This window comes from Furipterus horrens, unplaced genomic scaffold (genome assembly GCF_987537825.1).
Source record: "Furipterus horrens unplaced genomic scaffold, mFurHor1.1.pri manual_scaffold_12, whole genome shotgun sequence".
In the NCBI taxonomy this organism is placed as follows: domain Eukaryota; kingdom Metazoa; phylum Chordata; class Mammalia; order Chiroptera; family Furipteridae; genus Furipterus; species Furipterus horrens.
The window spans coordinates 43476773-43496064 of NW_028327182.1; the positions used below are offsets into that span (position 1 = coordinate 43476773).

The 19292-nt window shown below is 41.9% G+C and overlaps 1 protein-coding gene across 1 annotated transcript in view; it reads right to left on the bottom strand.

The window, feature by feature from the left end:
• Positions 1-11068: 11068 nt before the first annotated feature.
• Positions 11069-19292, bottom strand: part of VWA8 (von Willebrand factor A domain containing 8) — a 432115-nt gene continuing 423891 nt past the window's right edge. Inside the window, exons 43-45 of the mRNA XM_090258845.1 lie at positions 15873-15971; positions 15283-15521; positions 11069-12237 (exon numbers count right to left, since the gene is read on the bottom strand). Of these exons, the coding sequence (XP_090114971.1) occupies positions 12129-12237; positions 15283-15521; positions 15873-15971 (447 nt within the window). The 3' untranslated portion in view covers positions 11069-12128. The remainder of the gene's footprint in view (positions 12238-15282; positions 15522-15872; positions 15972-19292) is intronic.

The window sequence follows — 19292 nt, forward strand, 5'->3', positions numbered from 1 at the left end:
CTTCCTCCCAGAACTAGTCTGGATTTACAACGTAATTTTGGAGAAATCATCTGGAATAACCAACCGAACACCAGCTGGAGAGAAGTCTTATAACCACGGAGAGACAAAAAAGGCCACTACATCACAACATGACCGGTAGGGAGTGCGGAGACCCGGAAGGGCTGGCTGGGCTCACATGGGTGGCAGCTGAAGGGACTGAGAAACAGCTCAGCAGCTGGGGATTCCCCCTGAGAAGGGCAGGGTCTAAACCCCCAGCCGGGCTCCCCAGCCTACAGCAACAGAGTGGAAAGTAAAATAGTATCCAGCTGAGAAAAGCGAAAAGCCACAGGGTTTCTTGCCAGCCAGAGAGAAACAGCTGGAGAAAAAGAGCTCTTAAGCAGATCAGATACAAAAATATTTTGACCCCCACTTACCCTGGGCTCAAGCGGAGGAAAGGCAGAGAGGACTGGAGATGCTTGGGGAGAGTTTGGTGTGGTGGCTTTGAGGGGAGAGCTGGGGAAGCGGCTGGCCGGGTCCCAGGGCCGACTCATCCCCACACTGCAGGCAGACCATTCCCGGCCAAGTGGCGTCAGCCTGAGGGGAAGCAAAGGCCCTGCCTACAGGAATTAAGCTGCCACACCCACGGTCCTTTAGCCTGACGGCTAGTCACAGAATGAATAGATTAACAACTAAAAGAGGCAGACAAAGGCAGTAGATCCCTGGAAGTCTCCAACAGGCTGCCTAGGCCCAGACTGGTACAGGATCTGATGCCACCAGGGTCAGATCCAGGAAGTGCAGATCATTCTAAGAAGCACCAACAAACAATAGGAGTCACAAAAATGGGGAGACAGAGAAACAACACCCTATCGAAAGGAAAGGCAGAGTCCCCAGAAAGAGTGCTAAATGAAATAGAGGGGAGCCAACTATCAGATATGGAATTGAAAGCATGTATTATGGAGAAGCTCAATGAGCTCAGCGGAAACTACAAAGAACTCCAGAAAAACTACAGTGAACTCCAGAAGAACTATAAGGAACTTACTGAGAATTATACCAGCATCAAAAAGGACATGGAAGCTATCAATAAGAGCCAGGAGGAAATGAATAATACGATCACTGAATTGAAGAACACAGTAGAAGGAATTAAAAACAGGCTAGAGGAAGCAGAAAATCGGATCAGCGAGCTGGAGGACAACGTAGACAAAAACTCACAGACAGTGCAACAAAATGAAAAAAGGCTGAACAAGACTGAAGAGGCTCTAAGACAGCTGCAGGACAACATGAAATGTAATAATATCCGTATCATAGGAATTCCAGAAGGAGAAGAAGAGCAAGGGATAGAAAACCTCTTTGAAAAACTAATGACAGAAAACTTCCCTAACATGAAGAGAGAAAGAATCATGCAAGTCCAGGAAGCACAGAGGGTCCCAATGAAGATGAACCCCAACAGGCCCACTTCAAGACACATCATAATTAAAATGCCAACATTCAAAGACAAAGAGAGAATCCTAAAAGCAGCAAGAGAGAAACAACTAATAACATACAAGGGAGCTCCAATAAGGCTATCATCAGATTTCTCAGCAGAAACACTACAAGCCAGAAGGGAATGGCAAAATATATTCCAAGTAATGAAAAACAAAGGCCTACAACCAAGAATACTCTACCCAGCAAGGCTCTCATTCAAAATGGAAGGTGAAATAAGGAATTTCCAAAACAAAAGAAGGTTAAAAGAATACATCTCCACCAAACCAGTATTGCCAGAGATGCTAAAGGGTCTGCTTTAAGAAGATGAAGAAACAGAGAGAGACAGAGAGGAACACAAGTACAAAGGGGGAAAATGACAATGAATAAGTACTGAAAGAAAGAAGGAACTTCTACCGTTTGCAACAACATGATTGGAACTAGAGAGAATTATGCTTAGCGAAATAAGCCAGGCAACAAAAGAAAATTACCTTATGCTATCACCTGTTACAGGAAACTAATGAACAACACAAACAAATGAGCAAGATTGAACCAGAGGTATGTAAACGAGGAATAAACTAACAGTAACAAAGGGGGAGATGGGAGGGAGAGAAGTGGTAAGAAGGGGAAGGGTCTAGTCAAAGAACATGTATAAATGACCCATGGACATGGACAACTGGGTGGGGACTGAATGTGGGAGAAGGGAGGGACAGGGTGGAGAGAAGCAAGAGGGGAAAAAAAGTGAGACAACTGTAATGGAAAAACAAACAGAAAAATTTTTAGTGGGGGGAAAAAATATAAAGAATAGAAATGCAAGTTCAGTGAGTATTAGAAGGACAAGGTTTTTCCTTCACACTGTATATATTTTCTCCCTATCTGACCCCTCCAGAATTTGGCATTCTAAAGAAGTAAGTAATGACCTAAGTTTCTTTGCATAAAACTAATAAGACCAGTTGTTAATAACGATTTTTTTGACTAAGACTTTGACTGGAATGTCATGCCTAAAGGAGACATGCTTGGGCTCTGGTTGTTACCAAAAAGCCCTGAGCAACTGGGACTGACTTTCAAAGGTAATAAAAGTCCACGAGATAAAAGACCTGGTACCTTGGATGGATGAGCGGTCCATAGCAATCTTTCCAGGGAAGGAACGAAGGTTGTTTTCCTGAAAGATGGCTAGAAGGGACCTTAAGGCACAATGGAAAACCAGGAGGACCTGGAAAAGACAGGTGTTTACAGGCAAGGCTGAATGCCAGGTATGTGGCTCAGCTTCTGTGCCTTGAAGGGCAGACTGAAGGTCACCCTAAATGTTCCTTGCGTAAGTTCCAGCAAAGCAGAACTACAGATCATAAGTGATCATTTGCTGCTCTTGTTGTGTTTATGCAAATGAACAGGATAAATTAAAAATGAACTTAATGCAGTCCCTTTAATGACAAGGAGGGTAATCTTAGGGAGAAAAATCAAGATGCAAGGAAGATCACAATGCCCAGTGGTAGACTATAAAGTAGTGCAGCTAACCATCTTTAAAGTTTCTTTTCATTTAAAATTTGTTTTCATTTGAAAGTTAAACTATGTCTGTGGCATTATCAAAGATGTTTAATTTACAGGCAAGAAGAATGTCAAATGCCTTGCAACTGGATGTCTTTCCGATAAGACAGTCCTACAGATCTATAAACTTGTGTGTGGGTTATGTTACATAAATTAACATGTGTTTTCTGTTTTCAAAGGGCATAAGCCTATGATCTCATTGCCTGAGTGATTGTCTGCCCGTATAGGCCTCACTTAATCCTGTCTGCATTGCTGCCTCCTGAGACTCAATGGTTTGGCTGAACTAAGTGGCTGGGTTGGTGAAGAACGGGGTGGTCTGTGGGCTTCACTTTAAAATTGGTTTCTCTTTTCTATCCTAATGGCTTGGACAGAAAGAGCCCAGAGGCCTGAGAGGGGGGAAACCTAAAATATTTCCCTCAGTCCAAACTAAGTATAATGGGCAAAAGGGTTTTGGACAGGTGAGATGTACCTGGCATACCTTCCTCCAAAGAAGCCCTTCTTTTCCCTAATGTGGGACATTGAAAAATTAATACCTGTCTTTTGTCATCTAGTGGTTACGGATTGAATGATGTCCTTTAACCTTGTTGCCCCCAGAATACAACAAGGATGCCAGCCTGTTAAACCAAGCATGCCGTTGTCCAGAGACAGCCAACCAACCTGGAGTCTGCACGATCCTTCCCCTTGTAGGAAGGCCACCCTCCCCTCCACATCCCCACTCTTATTAGGGATTTCTTGACCCAAGGGTAGGTAGGACGACGACCATGTCCAGCTTGAAGCAGCTAGAAGAGCTCGATACCTTTGTCCATTGTCCTTTATAAGATTGTAAAGGGTCTTAAGTCTGAGAGGGAGGGATTGTTATTTTTTATTGTTAAAACATTTAACTAATTAATTAATTATTTTAAAAAAAGGAAGAAGAATATATGAAAGGGTGAGCCATGGGCATGGACTTGGGGAGGGGATTGTCGGGGAAGGGGGTGCTGGGCGGAGGGGAGCAAAGGGGAAAAAATTGGAACTATTGTAACAATATAATCAATAAAATATACTTAAAAAAAAAAAGAACTGTTATATAACAGCTTCTTCCTAAAGGCTGAATTACAGACCCTTCAGAAAACTTCCCTGTAGAGCAGGCCCCACTAATGTACACTCAGCACTCCATTCCACGGGAGGAACATTCTGAGTTTAAGAGGCTCACGGACCTCACATCCATCTGTACCAGGATGGAGCTCAGCAATCCCAAAGCTCTTTCTCCAAGAACTCCCCCGTGACCTGTTGTGTCATCCAATAGTGTACATACCAGCCCTGCTTCTCTGCAGGGGAGGGAAGTGGCTTCCAAGAAAGGTTGTGGCCTCTCAAGGTTATAAATTCTCTTTCAAAAGGCACAGGGCAGGGGTCCTTCCTTGGCAAACCAAACTAGGAATAAAAATATCTGATTTGTTTACTTCTCCAGAGACATGGCCCAGGGGCTGTGGGTAGGTGTCCAGTGTTGAGAGGCCTTCCCCTTGGGTGCAGTCTTTTGATCACTGACAGGCAAACACCTGCTGGCATAACCCCGGTGTCAGGCAGAGCTCCCAGAAAAAGGGAGAGCAAAATACAGGTGGAAATCTGTTGTCTCTAAAAAAGAAAGACTAAAGAGAACCAAGCTACTCCCCATTCGTACCTGATAAACCCTTCACTGAGGGCTCCTGGGAGGAGTGAGAGGCTATCAATCCATCACCAAAGGCAAGAATGTCACCCCCTACACACCCTCACACTGTGTTCCACACCCAGTTCTCTGCTTGGGTAATGCTCCAAGCTGCAAGCACTCCTCTTCCCTCAACAGCTTCTTTCCCCTCACGCCCTTCACAATCTCTGTCTGAGGCCCTTCATCTCAGCTGGGGCTAGGAGGAAAGCATGTGAATGAAGGAATTTGAACCAAGATGTGCATGATGGATAGTCTCTCAGGGCTATTTGTATTTTAAAAGAGAAGCCCCTCTTGCTGAGAAACACCACTCCAAAGACAGACTTCAGATGTTAGGGGGCAAGGAGCCAGGCCAGCTGTGTGGAGCTGTATTCCAGCCAAGTGACTGAATGTCTGCTTTCAGGCGGTTTTGTGGAGCTGCTTCAACCTCCACCTCTGCAGAGCTCATTCCCTTCCTTCCAGTTTCCACAGAAGGCCATAGAGAGAAAGAGATTTAGTTTGGGCACTACATATTAAATATCAGATCTTTGTACTGAAGCCTGAAATGTATGAATGTACATATTCCATGCCTGGAAAATAGTTGTTCCAAAGCACTGGGGACCTGAAGGACACTTCTCAGACAAAGGCCTCTTCGTTCTCAACTGCAAAATAAACTGCTGTATTTCCCAGTGCATGTGCCTGTTAACTAAACCGTGGACCTTCCTGGATACCCTTTGTCATCTGCCCTTTGTTTTAAAAGATTTTACTTATTTATTTTTAGAGAGAAGGGAAGGGAGGGAGAAAGAGAGGGAGAAATATCAATGTGTGGTTGCCTCTTGCATGCCCCAACTGGGGACCTTGCCTGCAACCCAGGCATGTGCCCTGACTGGGAATCAAACCGGCGACCCTTTGGTTCACAGGCTGGTGCTCAACCGACTGAGCCACACCAGCCAGGGCTGTCACCTGCCCTTTTTATTTTCTGTGCATAACCCCCTGGAATTTGGGGATCCTGGCTTGTCGACTTCTCACCAGCCCCACAGCTCTTTGGGAACTGCTCCCAGGAGACAAAGTCCCCACAGCTCATGGTTTTGGGGGAAGGAGATAATACAGATTTTAATATAACTTGCATATCTATGGCAGGCTGGTAGCTAGATTATTAGCTCTACTACTGCCCAAGTAAAAGGCTGGTAAAAGGGCGGATACGATTTGAGATATTTCGCTTATCAGCAATGAAAAGATAGCCGAGCCCTTCCTGAAGGGAAATAGTGCTGCCACCTGAGTAAAAGGGTGGATGATACAGTGTAAGATACCTTTCATAACAATGAGGTATGGTACTCCTGGGTCAGCATTTAAAATTAGGAGAAAGCCATAAGGAAAGGGGCCATGCTGTTTGAAAGTATGAAGGGTCCCCTCGTTTGCCATGAAGTCTGATGTGAAAGAAGTGCCAAGCTGTTTGAAAGGATGAAGAAGGGCCCTGCTCTTCACTATGAGAAGAAACACGATGGAAGAAGCATGTTAGAGGAGCACGATGGAGTAGCAGGTTGTAGCAGCCATGCAAGAAGTAGCTATGCGGTTTGCTGTCAGATTTCAGCCATGCAGCCTGGCTAGTAAGAAAGCAGGCATGTTGCTACTCTGATCGTGCCCGCTCCAGCTGACTCTGAAGCCACCAAGGACTCTCACTTGCAGACCCAGACTCTATCTGGACTCTTGGAACTTGGGACGTATGGAGAAGACTCTCTGAGAACTTGTGCCTTTTCTGGACATCACCATGATCCAGTGCAACGTGCACCTGTTTTCCTGGACTGTTATATGGAGGCTGATGACATCGTACTCCTCCAGATCCTGGAGGAGACAGCTGACAGATACAGAATGGGGAACTGTTGGACTTGGTCTTGGCTTATAGCCTTTTGGGGAGCAAGGGAAGCACTGGGTCCCATGGGAGAACAGGACTCTGAGCAGGAGTGCTCTCAGTCTCCTCAAGGTTGGAATATTGTAAATAAAGACCTGTTTTAATCAACACTAATTGTCGGGTCATACATCAAGGCACCACGTGAACAAGCCCCACTTTGCTCGGTAATAGCAAGGCCAGGGCTCGTAAACAGACAGGCTGCTTTCCCAGTGTTGCCATTGGGTTTCCACTAGTCCCCACAAGTGTTCCTTTCTGGGCCAGCATATTCAGGGGTGAATTTCATGTGGGCCAGCAAATCTTTTGTAAAAGGAAGTGGACCAACTAGCTTTGCTGAGGCTCTATTCCTGTAGATCAGTGAAGAATTCTTAATTAGTGCTGGAATAAAAATGGTCAGTCTCATTACATTAGCATCAGTATTTATTAATATACATATATTACATTTGAAATTTCAATTTTAGTGTCCTTTCTGAATGAATATACTTTTTTCTCCTTTGTTTCAATTAATAAGGCTTCAAGTATGGCATCATGAGACCAATTACACAGAGTACTCTTGACAAGCTCATTATTTTCTTGCCATACTCCAGCTACATTAGGAGACAAACCTGCTTCAGGCTGTTCACACAGACATTGTTCTCTTACATTTCCAGGTCAAGCTCCAGCTACCGTAGTTGCATGTAACTTTAATAAATCCTTATATTCTGAAATTCCTCTGGGGTCACATATACTATCTTCGGGGTCAGAGTATTGCCAAACACAGATTGTCCCTTTAGACTGAAAGCGTGAGAAGAGGGAAGACTCAGGGAGCCTCTGGTGCCTGTTGAAGGCAGGGACCATGCAGGGTGGCTCCTTAGAGTTATGTCCCTTGATGAGATTCCTTAAAGCAGAACATGCTGTTCTTGACACCCTGTAGAATCAAAGCACCTTAAAAGAGTGTTATACTTTGCTCTGAGTGGCCAAATACCACAAGCACCACTCAACTTAAAGTTATGTAACTCTGGCATTCCAAAGCCAACATGCATGGCTGGGTGAGAACAGACACCGTCTCTGCTGGAAGGTGAAAGCCCCAGACAGTGTCAAGTCACAAAAAGTTTCAAATCATTCTCAACTTGAGAGGTCTGCCTGGCAAGCATTTCCCCCCTCTGGAGATTTTTTGTTTACAGGATTTTTCAATTAAAAAAAAAAAAAAAAAAAACAACCACCACACACACAATTGCACATTGTTCAGCCGTGGCACAAAGGTCAGCTCTCGGCACACAGTAGTTTTCCAATTACTCATCCTTTTTGATCCCACTGCGCAGAACAGCAGATACAGAGTTTTATTTTAAGGCGAAGTGTCGAGTAAAAGACAATGGTCAGAAATAACCCATAGAAATAGGTATCCTCTTTTCCAAGTCTAATGACGATTATGTAACTTTCAGAATGCATATTCAGTCAGTAACAGTTTTTGTTAAGGCAATTGATACAGATGCCAAGATCCTCTGTACAATAGGGGCTAATATGTGTGTGTGGGGTTCTGGAGACAAAAATACTCTGAAATGATGTGGTTCTTATAAGACAATGAGGGGCAAAGTCAATTTACTGTGTGAGATATGGGAACATGGAACTTTGGTTACAGATCACTTTGTCCAGCTTTTAAAATTGAGCAATTGAGACCCAGAGTGATTAGCCCAAGTCTGCACAGGTAGTAATAGCTGAGCAGCATGTAGAACTTCCTTTCTACTGCCTAATTCTATCCTGGGTTTAAAAATTCTCCCCATACAAAACAGCAGCTCTGGTGCCTTTCCATTACAGTACATGCTGGACTGTCCTCCCAGCCAGTCTCTGAGAAAAGGGGAAGGCAAGGTAGCAGGCAAGGACTTTATGGCACAGCCCTGACCAGAAACTATAGTAAATGAGACTTTTCATCTAAGTGCTTTATAAAGCCACATGTGTTACTGGTTGGAGTAATTGCTAAAACGTGCACATTTTATTTCTTAATATGAAAAAGGTATGTACCATATACTAAATACAAGTGGACATTTGACTATTTCTGAGATGCAATTCCAGAAAAAATTGTCCAGTTAGGAGACACCAACTAAGAATTTGTGGAATATCTCATAATTGTAATTGTGAGAAACAAATTAGAAAGTAACACAACAAATAAATGACTAGTCCTCTCCTTTCCCTAGTCTCGTACCTCTCTGCTCTGTTCACTGAGAAATTTAATTTTGGCTGATCTGACAGGCACAGGAAGGAGCCAGGTGGAGGAAGGGTTGTAGCCTTTGCAGCTGACCTTTCAGGAATACTGACAATGCTGTCTACAGAAAACCACTTCTAAAGGGCTTTCAAAGCCCTAGAATTTGTTTAGAGAAAGTCTTGCTGGCATTGATGGATTTCTCCTCCGCTGACAGCTCACAGGAAAGGGTGTAAAGAATTAAATGATTCATTCCAAACATGTGATGGGCTCAAGTACTCCTGCTCAGATCCACTTTTTGTGGCTGCTGGAGCTGCCCCGTGTGATGAGGTCATTTGCTGGGGCACACAAGGGTCCCAGGGGGAGCACACACCATGTACTGCCACATTCACAGAATTCATTCCTCCTGGCTGCTCAAGGGTAACAATGAACCTTCTCAGCACTACAGGGGCTCACCACAGACGCAAGACAGGGTTAGACGCCTTTCAATGGAAACCCCCTGAGGCACACAATGCATTTATTATAATGTCTTGGCCCTCAGAAGGGCCTGGGAACAGCTTGGAGTGGCCCGTAATTAAGTGCATTTAATAATAAAGGCACACACTTCTTAGGTATTAAAAGAACTGAAAATAAAACCCTTCATTTTCTCATTCTCCACTCCTGTCCCCTGTCATCCTTCCCTTTTGCAAATCAGAAAAGCCAGGAGGAGTTATATATGTTTTTAAAATAACAATTGCAAAGGATGTCCGGCCAGTGGGGAAGAGTAAATTAAATTACTTGAGAACATTCTTTCTGTGTTAAAAAAAAAAAAGGCTTCTGCTCACTCAGGTAGTTACACATGGGGAAGATTTGTTAACTGGCTGTTCTGTCTCTCTTGGGTTGGACTTCTAAAGGCTTTGGGGGCTGTGACCTTTTGGTGGAGGGGCACCCCTGGGGCTTAAGCTGCTGCTTGGATGGGGACATGCTCAGTTTGCTGTTGTGTCCAGGAAGGAGTGGTTAGAAATGTCCCTGCAGCAGTGTCCCATGTCCTTGGTCCCCACACCTTGCTCTGAGTGCCAGGATATACACAGTTTCTGAGGTCCAAGAAGGGGAGAGAGCTCCGTGGTTCGTTTACGAGAGAAACTGGGCCGGCACCAAGAGCTTGCTGTCCAAGCTTGCAAGAACGAAGGGGCATGAGAGCCAGTAGCAGAGAGCCCAGCTCTGCCCCTGCTGACAGTGAGCTTGCTCTATTTCCTTGGACTTCTCTAAGCCTCAGGTTCCTTATTTGCAAACTGAGGGTTGTATTAGCATAATGAATAGTCAATAGCCTAACACTGGGAATCTCGGAAGAGTGACTAAAATTTTTGGAGCCTCAATTTCCTTATCTGTAAAACGAGGTAAAAAGTACGTATTTTGTATGCAATGTTGGGAGGATTGAATGCAATAATATATGAAATAGCTAAGCACACCTGGTGCACAGTAAGTAATGTTAGCTGCTGTTGTTATTATTCTTGTTATTAATGTAATTACATTTTTAAAGGTACTTATTGGATTGCATTTGTTTCCATCATTGGATGATTCAACACACAGAGCAAGCAGATCAGAAAAACGAGAACACGCCATGCAAACTCACTGGGTAATACTATATTGGATATCCAATTGCTTTTATTTCTTTTTTTTTTAAATTAATTAATTAATTTGTTTGCTTGTTTATTTATTTTTAGAGAGAGGGGAAAGGAGAAAGAGAGGGAAGAGAAACATCACTGTGTGGTTGCCTCTCACTTGCACCCCCAACTGGGGGCCTGACATGCAACCTAGTCATATGCCCTGACTGGGCTTTTATTTCTTTGACAGCTGATAGGGAGATGGGGTGGTGAAACAAATGGGTTTTACCTTTTCATTTCCTCTAATTCATTAAAATGAAATGGATCTGTATAATTTCATTACTATATATGTATATAGTAGTACTATATATATATATATATAGTAGTGAAATTATATATATATATGAGTGAATAAGGTAATATTATTAACAAGACTAGTTTTTCCAACTTATCATAAAAAGGCACGCACACATTGGTGCCCCCAGCGTTCCTGGCTTTGCCATCAATGGTGAAGAAGAACTTTTTATTTATTTATTTACTTGTTTATTTATTATTAATTTTATCCTCACCTGAGGACATTTTTCATTGCTTTCAGAGGGAGAGAGAGAGACACTGATGTGAGAGAGGAACATGGACTGTTTGCCTTCTGACCCGTGCCCCAACTGCGGATTGAACCCACAACCTAGGTGTGTGCCCTGTCTGGGGATTGAACCTGGGACCACTCAGTCTATGGAATGATGCTCCAACCAACTGAGCCACACTGATCCAGGCAAAAAGGAACATTTTATTCTATGGTTGGCGTGAGACTCAGTTCTGCTGAAGCATTTGATTTTAAACAAAGTGACATTGAGCCTATTGATAAATAAAGGTCAGCCCAAGATGGGGTGGGAGTAAGGTACACTTTGAAAGAACAAGAATGAGGCTTGAAAAGAGTATTTTTAACAGCTAAATAAATTTCTAGTTATCATTCAGCTCAAACATACTGACTTGTTTTTATTTTGCTTTAGGTAAAAACATAAGCACTTGTTATTTTGAGCACTGCATTTTGGAAATCAAAAGGGAGTAGTGTGAAACTTTTGAGAAGCACCAGAAGAACAAGAAGAAACAGGAAACTCAAAGCCAGACATCCTTTATCCTTCCTCTCCCGGCAGCATAGAGAAAGAACATTTGCTCTTTATTATTTCGAGAAACTTTTAAAAGTCACGTGGGAAAGGAGGTAATCCAAGGATCTTTTGATTCCTTTTGGTTTGGCCAAGAAAATGGAATTACTGAGAAAACCCAACCTTTTATAAAAATAATACTGCTGTTAGGGCTTTTCAGTGGACTTACTACTATAACGTCATTGTTGGGCAACACAGAGTGGGGGAGAAAATTAAAGTAATTATTGTACAGAAACAGGTTGGGTGGGTTGTACAGACTTGTACTGAATGTCAGAATGTGGCATCAGGGGCTTAGTTTGCTGGAGTCACTTTTGTTATCTTAGGTGACCAGATGATGTGTTAAGGCAAAAGCTAGGTATTCTATTTTTGGAAACGGTGGTTATCAAACCACCTTCCTTTAACCCCTACCTTTAATAAAATGCAGGTTAACTTGCTTCCTCTAATTATTTGTAAAGCTATCAATAGTTGTAGATTTCCATTGTACAAGCCTCTTCCTGGATATTTTTCTGAATTCTGATTACTGCCAAGTGTAGGAAGAGCCAGAAATGTCAGAATCATCCAGGTCATTGCATGGGTTCACTTGACTATGTCCTCTTTTCTTCACAGTACTCTTTATTCCCATCTTCTTGCAAATCTCGGGAATCAGGGCGATGAAGGGCACTTCTTAAATACCGGACAACATGGTGGAAGTAAATATCTGTTGTAAAATCTGAGGGATGTCCTTGGTATCCATGGCAACGAAAGACCGGCCAGCTGGTAAAGTTCTCTGAAGCCTGCCAGGATGGAAAGGGAAAGAAAATTACCATTGCAAATTGAGGCTCCCCTTCCACCTCCTGCCCCCACAAACCACAGCATCCAAGTGGTTTCCTAGGAAAGGAAGGTTTTTACTTTCCTAATACCTTGCCCCTGCTTGCAACTGAATGGGCTATCGCTAGGCAATGAAAGGTTTGGAAGAACAGGGAAAGCACATTGAAAGCAGGGACTTGAAGGAAAGGGCTTTCCAGTGAGAAAATCAGTGAATTTGAAAAAATTTTCTCCCTTTTATTACTGTTATTTTCTGGTATTTTATATTCTCTTGACAGAACAGAGCCTTAGGAACCAATCTGAGATTAGCTCATCTGGGCCAGTGAATGTGTTGGCCTCACACTGTACTTCTAAGCGCCTTGCCTGCCTTAGAACACAAGCCTCAAAAAATGTTACTCGCCTAGGCCCTGGCTGGGTAGCTCAGTTGGTTAGAGCATCATCCCAATACCCCAAGTTTGTGGGTTTGATCCTCCCTCAGGGCACGTACAAGAATCAACCAATGAATGCATAAATAAGTGGAACAACAAATTGATATTTCTCCCTCTCTCCCCTGCTCCCTTTCTCTAAAACTCAATTAAAAGTATTTTTTTAAGTGTTGCTCAGCCAAACCCCAAGTGTTGAAAAATTAATACCTGCCTTTTGTCATCTAGGGGTTATGGACTGAATGATGTCTTTTAACCCTGTTGCCAAATCTGTTGCCCCCAGAATACAACAAGGATGCCAGCCTGTTAAACCAAGCATGCCATTGTCTGGGGACAGCCAACTGACCTGGAGTCTGCATGATCCTTCCCCATGTGGGAAGGTCACCCCCGCCTCCACACCCCCACTCTTACTAGGGATTTCTGGACCCAAGAGTAGGTAGGACGACAACCATGTCCAGCTTGAAGCGGCTAGAGGAGCTCGAGACCTTTGACCATTGTCCTTTATAAGATTATAAAGGGTCTTAAGTCTGAGAGGGAGGGATTGTTATTTTTTATTGTTAAAATAATTAGTTAATTAATTATTTATTAAAAAAAAAGAAGAATATATGAAAGGGTGAGACAGGAGAGCTTGTATGTATGACCTACGGGCATGGACTTGGGGGGGGGATTGCTGGGGGAGGAGGGGTGCTGGGTAGAGGGGAGCAAAGGGGAAAAAATTGGAACTATTGTAACAATATAATCAATAAAATATACTTAAAAAAAAATGTTGCCCAGCCAAATCCCAAGTGTTATCCTCTCTTTCTCTGTGCCCTCCCTCTTTCTGCCCCACATCACACAATGTGAAATGCAAACTGACTTATGCAATTGCTGCTTTGATGGCACTGAAGTTAGACAGGCTTATGATAATTTTTTAAAATATCAATTTATCATTTGGAACAAAGGGCCATTTTTGAAGGCAATAAAAGTGCAAGATACAATTCTTGTCAAAAGAACTCCTCCTTCCACTGTGCCAACAAAGTTTGGTTTTCAAATGACATTTAATAAAAGTCAACCATCCTGTGTAGTATCATACATTTGGCATGCCCAGTAGACCAGCTAATTCTGCAACATATCTTTTGCCAGTGGATGTTGGATCATTTCCCTAGGAAACCACAAGGGTATTATTGTGCTTTCTTAAGTATTCAAACAGGATCTGTTCACTAGAAAGACAAAATAGCTATTTCAGCTCAACCAGTATTTGCTGAGCTTGCTGTCTGCTTAACACTCGACTGGTCATGAAGAAAATCTGGGTAGAAAAGTCATGGTTTGTGTTCGAGGACACCGAAGTTCTAGAAAAGGCTAACACACAAAACCGAGAAAAATGCAAAGTAATAAAGTGACTGTAATTACAGGATATTAAGTCTGTTCTTAACCATACTCTGCAATCCTGCAGCTTGGAGAAAGGAATAGAAAGAGAAAAAAATGACAGCACTTTGGGCACTAAAACATTTCCTAGTCTATACAGGACTCTAAACCAAAGTACAACAGGTGAAAGAGATGGAATAATAAAACGGAATGTGACCTTTTAAATTTTAGGCAGGAATTATTGTTTGGTGTGGGAGTAGATATATTTTCTCTTCTTACAAGTACTTTAAGCAGATAAAAAGCATGAGCCCTTTCTGTTTGTAATAGAAAAAGAGAAATGTCAGTGTGTTTAAGTCACTGAAAGTGTTTCCAGACCTCTACTTTCAGATCATCCACAATGGTATTTATCATCTGGTCATAAATTTCTCTATTGAACATTCAGTATATTTAATATAGTATCTTACTATATTAACAATCTTACATTGTCTCTAAATGTATCACCTGTCTTTTCTCCCCAGTAAGGGAGATATAGATCTATTTATCTATAGATAGATATATAGAGATATATAGACATATCGTCGTCGGCAGCCGTCCGTCTCGAGAGACGATGGTGTAGCTTCTTAAGAGTCTATCTGCACCGCCGAGAATGGCTGTGCAGTCCGACTCGGGAGTGACATGATATCTGTCTCCTCCCGTGTTGACATATATATATATATATATAGACATATATTTCATATATATGTGTATGTATGTGTCTCTATATAAATGTATGTGTATACGTAGACGTGAATTATATATTATTTATATGTTTGCATATATCTATATATATTATATAGACACACATAATCTCTTATGCTAGGAAAATAGTAGATATTTGCTACTTTGAGTGTAATTTAACATGAACTGATTAGAACTGAACTTGGGACCTAGATGTAAAATTCAAAATGTATAAGATGCTGTTTAACTTACTAGTGGACAAATAAATTTGCTATTTATTTTAATGTTGGTAAGTTTAAATATAAACTGAAAAGTAATTAATTTAAAATGATCATTGGTCATCCAAACATAAGCTAGAACATCATATCCTCTCAATTAGACTATCAGCTCCATCAGGGGAGCGACTCTAGTTTCTATTTCCCTCTGTCTTCCCCACTGTCCCTCAAAATGCTAAGCCCGTGAAATGGTGTGTGTGCAGGGACTCAAGTATCTTAATACCTGCCCTTTGCTATATCCTGAGGTAACACTTACCTGGTTGCTTGATCACCCAAAGATCCAATAAAAATGGCAAAAGCATTTACTTGAGGGTTGCTTGTCAGGATTTGGGCAAACTTGGCAGGATGTATTCCATATCGTGACAGATTTGCGTCACTCAGGACGATGACGAAGTACTCGTCAGCTTCTTCGTTGATGATTTCCCGGATGGCGTGTTCAGTCCCCTCTAATGTGTGGTCCCCACTCATGCAGAACTGAGCGTGGGCGTGCATTGTCTGCGGGTAACAGATATTGCACAAAAATCTTGGGTGAGGAAAGCCTTTTTTAACAAACATGATGATTTTTTTTATTGACCATGAGAACGCACAAATGTCAATTATTACACATGAATGAGAAGTCTCAGAGTGAGTTCTGTTTAACAGCACCATGGAGTGACAAAACCACACAGTAATATTTGTATGTGGTTAAGACTTTTGTTAGAAACAGGAAATGTTCCAAAACAATCTCTTTGGCATTTTACTTTTAAAACTCAAGTAGCCATTTTTTTTACTTCTTCAGTGACCAGAAAATACACTGCCTAATCTGGTAGACGTTTTCACAATACAGAGGTAATTGAATGACTTTACCTTCAGAATTTCTAGTCTTTGCTTATTGTCCTTGGGGATTTTGTTAATTGGCACTAGAGGAATGTCATAGCCATCTCCAGAGTGTCCAGCGATGTCATACTATAGGCAAGAGAATCAGAGAGTTAGAAGCTCTGTCAACTACAATATTGTCATTGGGCCTATAAGCCTCCAACTCTTTGGTCTGTTACTGTCCAGAACTGCTGAACATATGGCCATGGAGAAGTGCAGAGAAATGGATAAGTGTTTATCAACAAAGGCAAACAAATTCCAGGCAGTTCCTCCTAAAGGGCTTGTGAATAGGCTTACTCAGACTTATTCCGTCTGAGCTTCAGTGCAAGAGCAGAAGCTTGAAAGGCATGAGAGACATATGGAGAGGAACTAAATTGTCTGGCAGCAGGGTGAGAGCTGGGTGTGTAGCTTTCTCCCAGACAGAAGTGCTGTCAGAGGCCATTTTTCCTTTTCTGAGTCCTCTTCCCACAGAGCTGGAAGGTGGGAGCCATATCTGAAACTCCATCAACCTGAATCACACTGTTTGCTCTACCCTGGTGATTCCCTGATGCCTTCCCCCACTAGAATTTTGGGCCCACACAAGCTGTTTCCAGTGGCTTTTCCATATATATGGCTTGTCTTGGCTCATGCTTCACATTTTCCTAAAAATCTCTCAAACAAGCAACATCTGGCCTCAGCAAGCCCCACACCTCTTGCTAAGTGGTCCCAGGATCGGCAATAGCAACAGGATGCCTTGGTTCACAGCTTGGCCTCACCTTGGCACTGACAATCCCAGCACAAATAGCAGCTATCTGCAGATTGCTTTGTAGCTTATGCCAGGTGGCCCTGGCCAGAACACAAGTGGTGGCTGACCTTGGATGTGCCAACAGCAATCAAGGCTCAACTACAAGAGGAGGGGGTACATGGTCCACATGGTGGGCACACCTCAAATACCCAGCTTGGTTGGTAGAGGAGGCTGTGCCACTGGAGCCTACAGGACTCCTACTATATATACATTAGGCTACTTTACCATGCATGGGAGATGTAGCAGCTCTACCTAATACATAAAAACAAACACAGGGAGGCTGCCAAAATGAGGATACAAAGAAACATGTCCCAAGTGAAAGAAAAGAACAAAACTTCATAAAAAGAACTAGACAAAATGGAGACAAGAAATCTATAAGAAGTAGAGTTCTAAAGCCCTGGCTGCTGTGGTTCAGTGGATTGAGCGTCGGCCTGCAAGCCAAGTGTAGCTGGTTTGATTCCCAGTCAGGGCACATGACTAGGTTGCATGTCAGGTCCCCAGTTGGAGGCGCAAGTGAGAGGCAACCACACAGTGATGTTTCTCTCCCCTCTCTTTCTCCTTTCCCCCCTCTCTAAAAAAAATAAAATAAAACAAATTAATTAATTAATTAAAAAAAAAAAAAGAAGTAGAGTTCTAAACTGATTATAAAGATGCTCAATGACCTTACTAAGGACTTCAATAGCATAAATTATGGATACACTGATTGAAATGAAGAACAATTTACAGGGAATAAATAGTAGAGTAGATGAAATACAAGAGTCAAATCAGCAACTTGGAAATTAAGGAAGCAAAAAACATCCCTCAAAATGAGGATAGTGTAAGGAGACTCTGGGACAACTTCAAGCATACCAGCAGTCACATCGTGGGGGTGTTGTAAGTAGAAAAAAATGAATAAGAAATTGAAAACCTATTTCAAAAAATAATGACAGAAAACTTCCCTAACTTGGTGAAGGAAATATATAAGTCCAGGAAGCACAGAGTCCTAAGCAAGATGAACTCAAAGAGGCCCTCACCAAGACATGTCATAATTAAAATGCCAAAGGTTAAAGACAAAGAGAGAATATTAAAAGCAGCAAGAGAAAAGCAGATAGTTACCTTGAGGGGAGTTCCCATAAGACTATCAGCTGATTTCTCAAAAGAAACTGCAGGCTAGAAGGGATTGGCAAGAAATATTCAAAGTCATGAAAAGCAAGGGCTTATAACCAAAATTGCTCTACCCAGCAAAGCTATCACTTAGAATCAAAGGACAGATAAAGAGCTTCCAAGACAAGAAAAAAATATATAAGGAATTCATCACCAACAAACCAATATTATATGAAATGTTAAAGGGTCTCTTTTAAGAAGAAGATAAAAAATATAAACAATAAAATGGCAAAAATACATATCTACCAACGATTAAAAAACAAAACAAATGACAAAGCAGAACAGAAACAGAATCATAGATACAGAGAATGTTTTGATGGTTGCAGATGGGAGAGGTGTTGGAGGAATGGGCAAAAAAAGGTGAAGAAATTAAAAACTAATTGGATTTACGTAATGGTCATGGGGATATAGAGTGCAGCATAGGGAATATGGTAGCCAAAGAACATATATGCATGACACATGGACATAGACAATGATGTAGGGATTGCCTGAAGGAGTGGGGGTGGGGGTCTGGGTAGAGGAGGGCAAAGGAGAAAATTGGAACAACTGTAATAGCATAAACAATAAAATATAATATTAAGAGAGAATATCTGCAGTTAAGTTGGGGAAATAGGGAAGATTTCTTTTCCCATGTGGGCTACATTCTTTTACAAATAAACTGTTTGGAAGTTGGAATGAATTCCCCTGGACCCCAGCAATCATGTGATGATTGGTTGTTAGCCCATGTTAGCTGACAAAAACAACTCCTAATAACTGAAACCACTGTAGTTAAAATAAAATGTAAAAAAATTCCTGTTGAAATATATAAATATATTTGCAAAAATAGGAAGTCAGAAGGCAGGTTATTGGGGAAGATGAGTTCTATTTTAGACATGCTGAAATCATGCACTTTGGGAGCCATTAGAAAAAAAACCTATTTAATGTAGTCAGATGTGTGGCTGTCATTTAGAATCAAATGACAGATGCAAAGAAGACCACACCAAGACACATCATAATTAAAATGCTAAAGGTTAAAGATAAAGAGAGAATCTTAAAAGCAAGGGAAAAGCAGAGGGTACTTACAAAGGGGTGCCTATAAGACTGTCAGCTGATTTCTCAAAAGAAACTTTGCAGGCAAGAAGGGACTGACAAGAAGTATTAGAAGTGATGAAAAGCAAGGAACTACAACCAAGACTACTCTATCCAGCAAAGCTATCATTTAGAATGGAAGGGCAGAGAAAGTGCTTCCCAGACAAGGTAAAACTAAAAGAGTTCATCATCACGAAGCCATTATTATATGAAATGTTAAAGGGACTTATTTAAGAAAAAGAAGATCAAAACTATGAACACTAAGACTTCTGGAAAAGACTGAGGCCTAGACTGACACGCTCCATCTCCCTCCACAACTAAAAAAGAATACAACTACCTCAAAACCAGAAATAACCAGGAGTTCCAGAAAATAAAACTACATGGAAGTCCAATGTATGAAGTTATAAAGAAGTGGT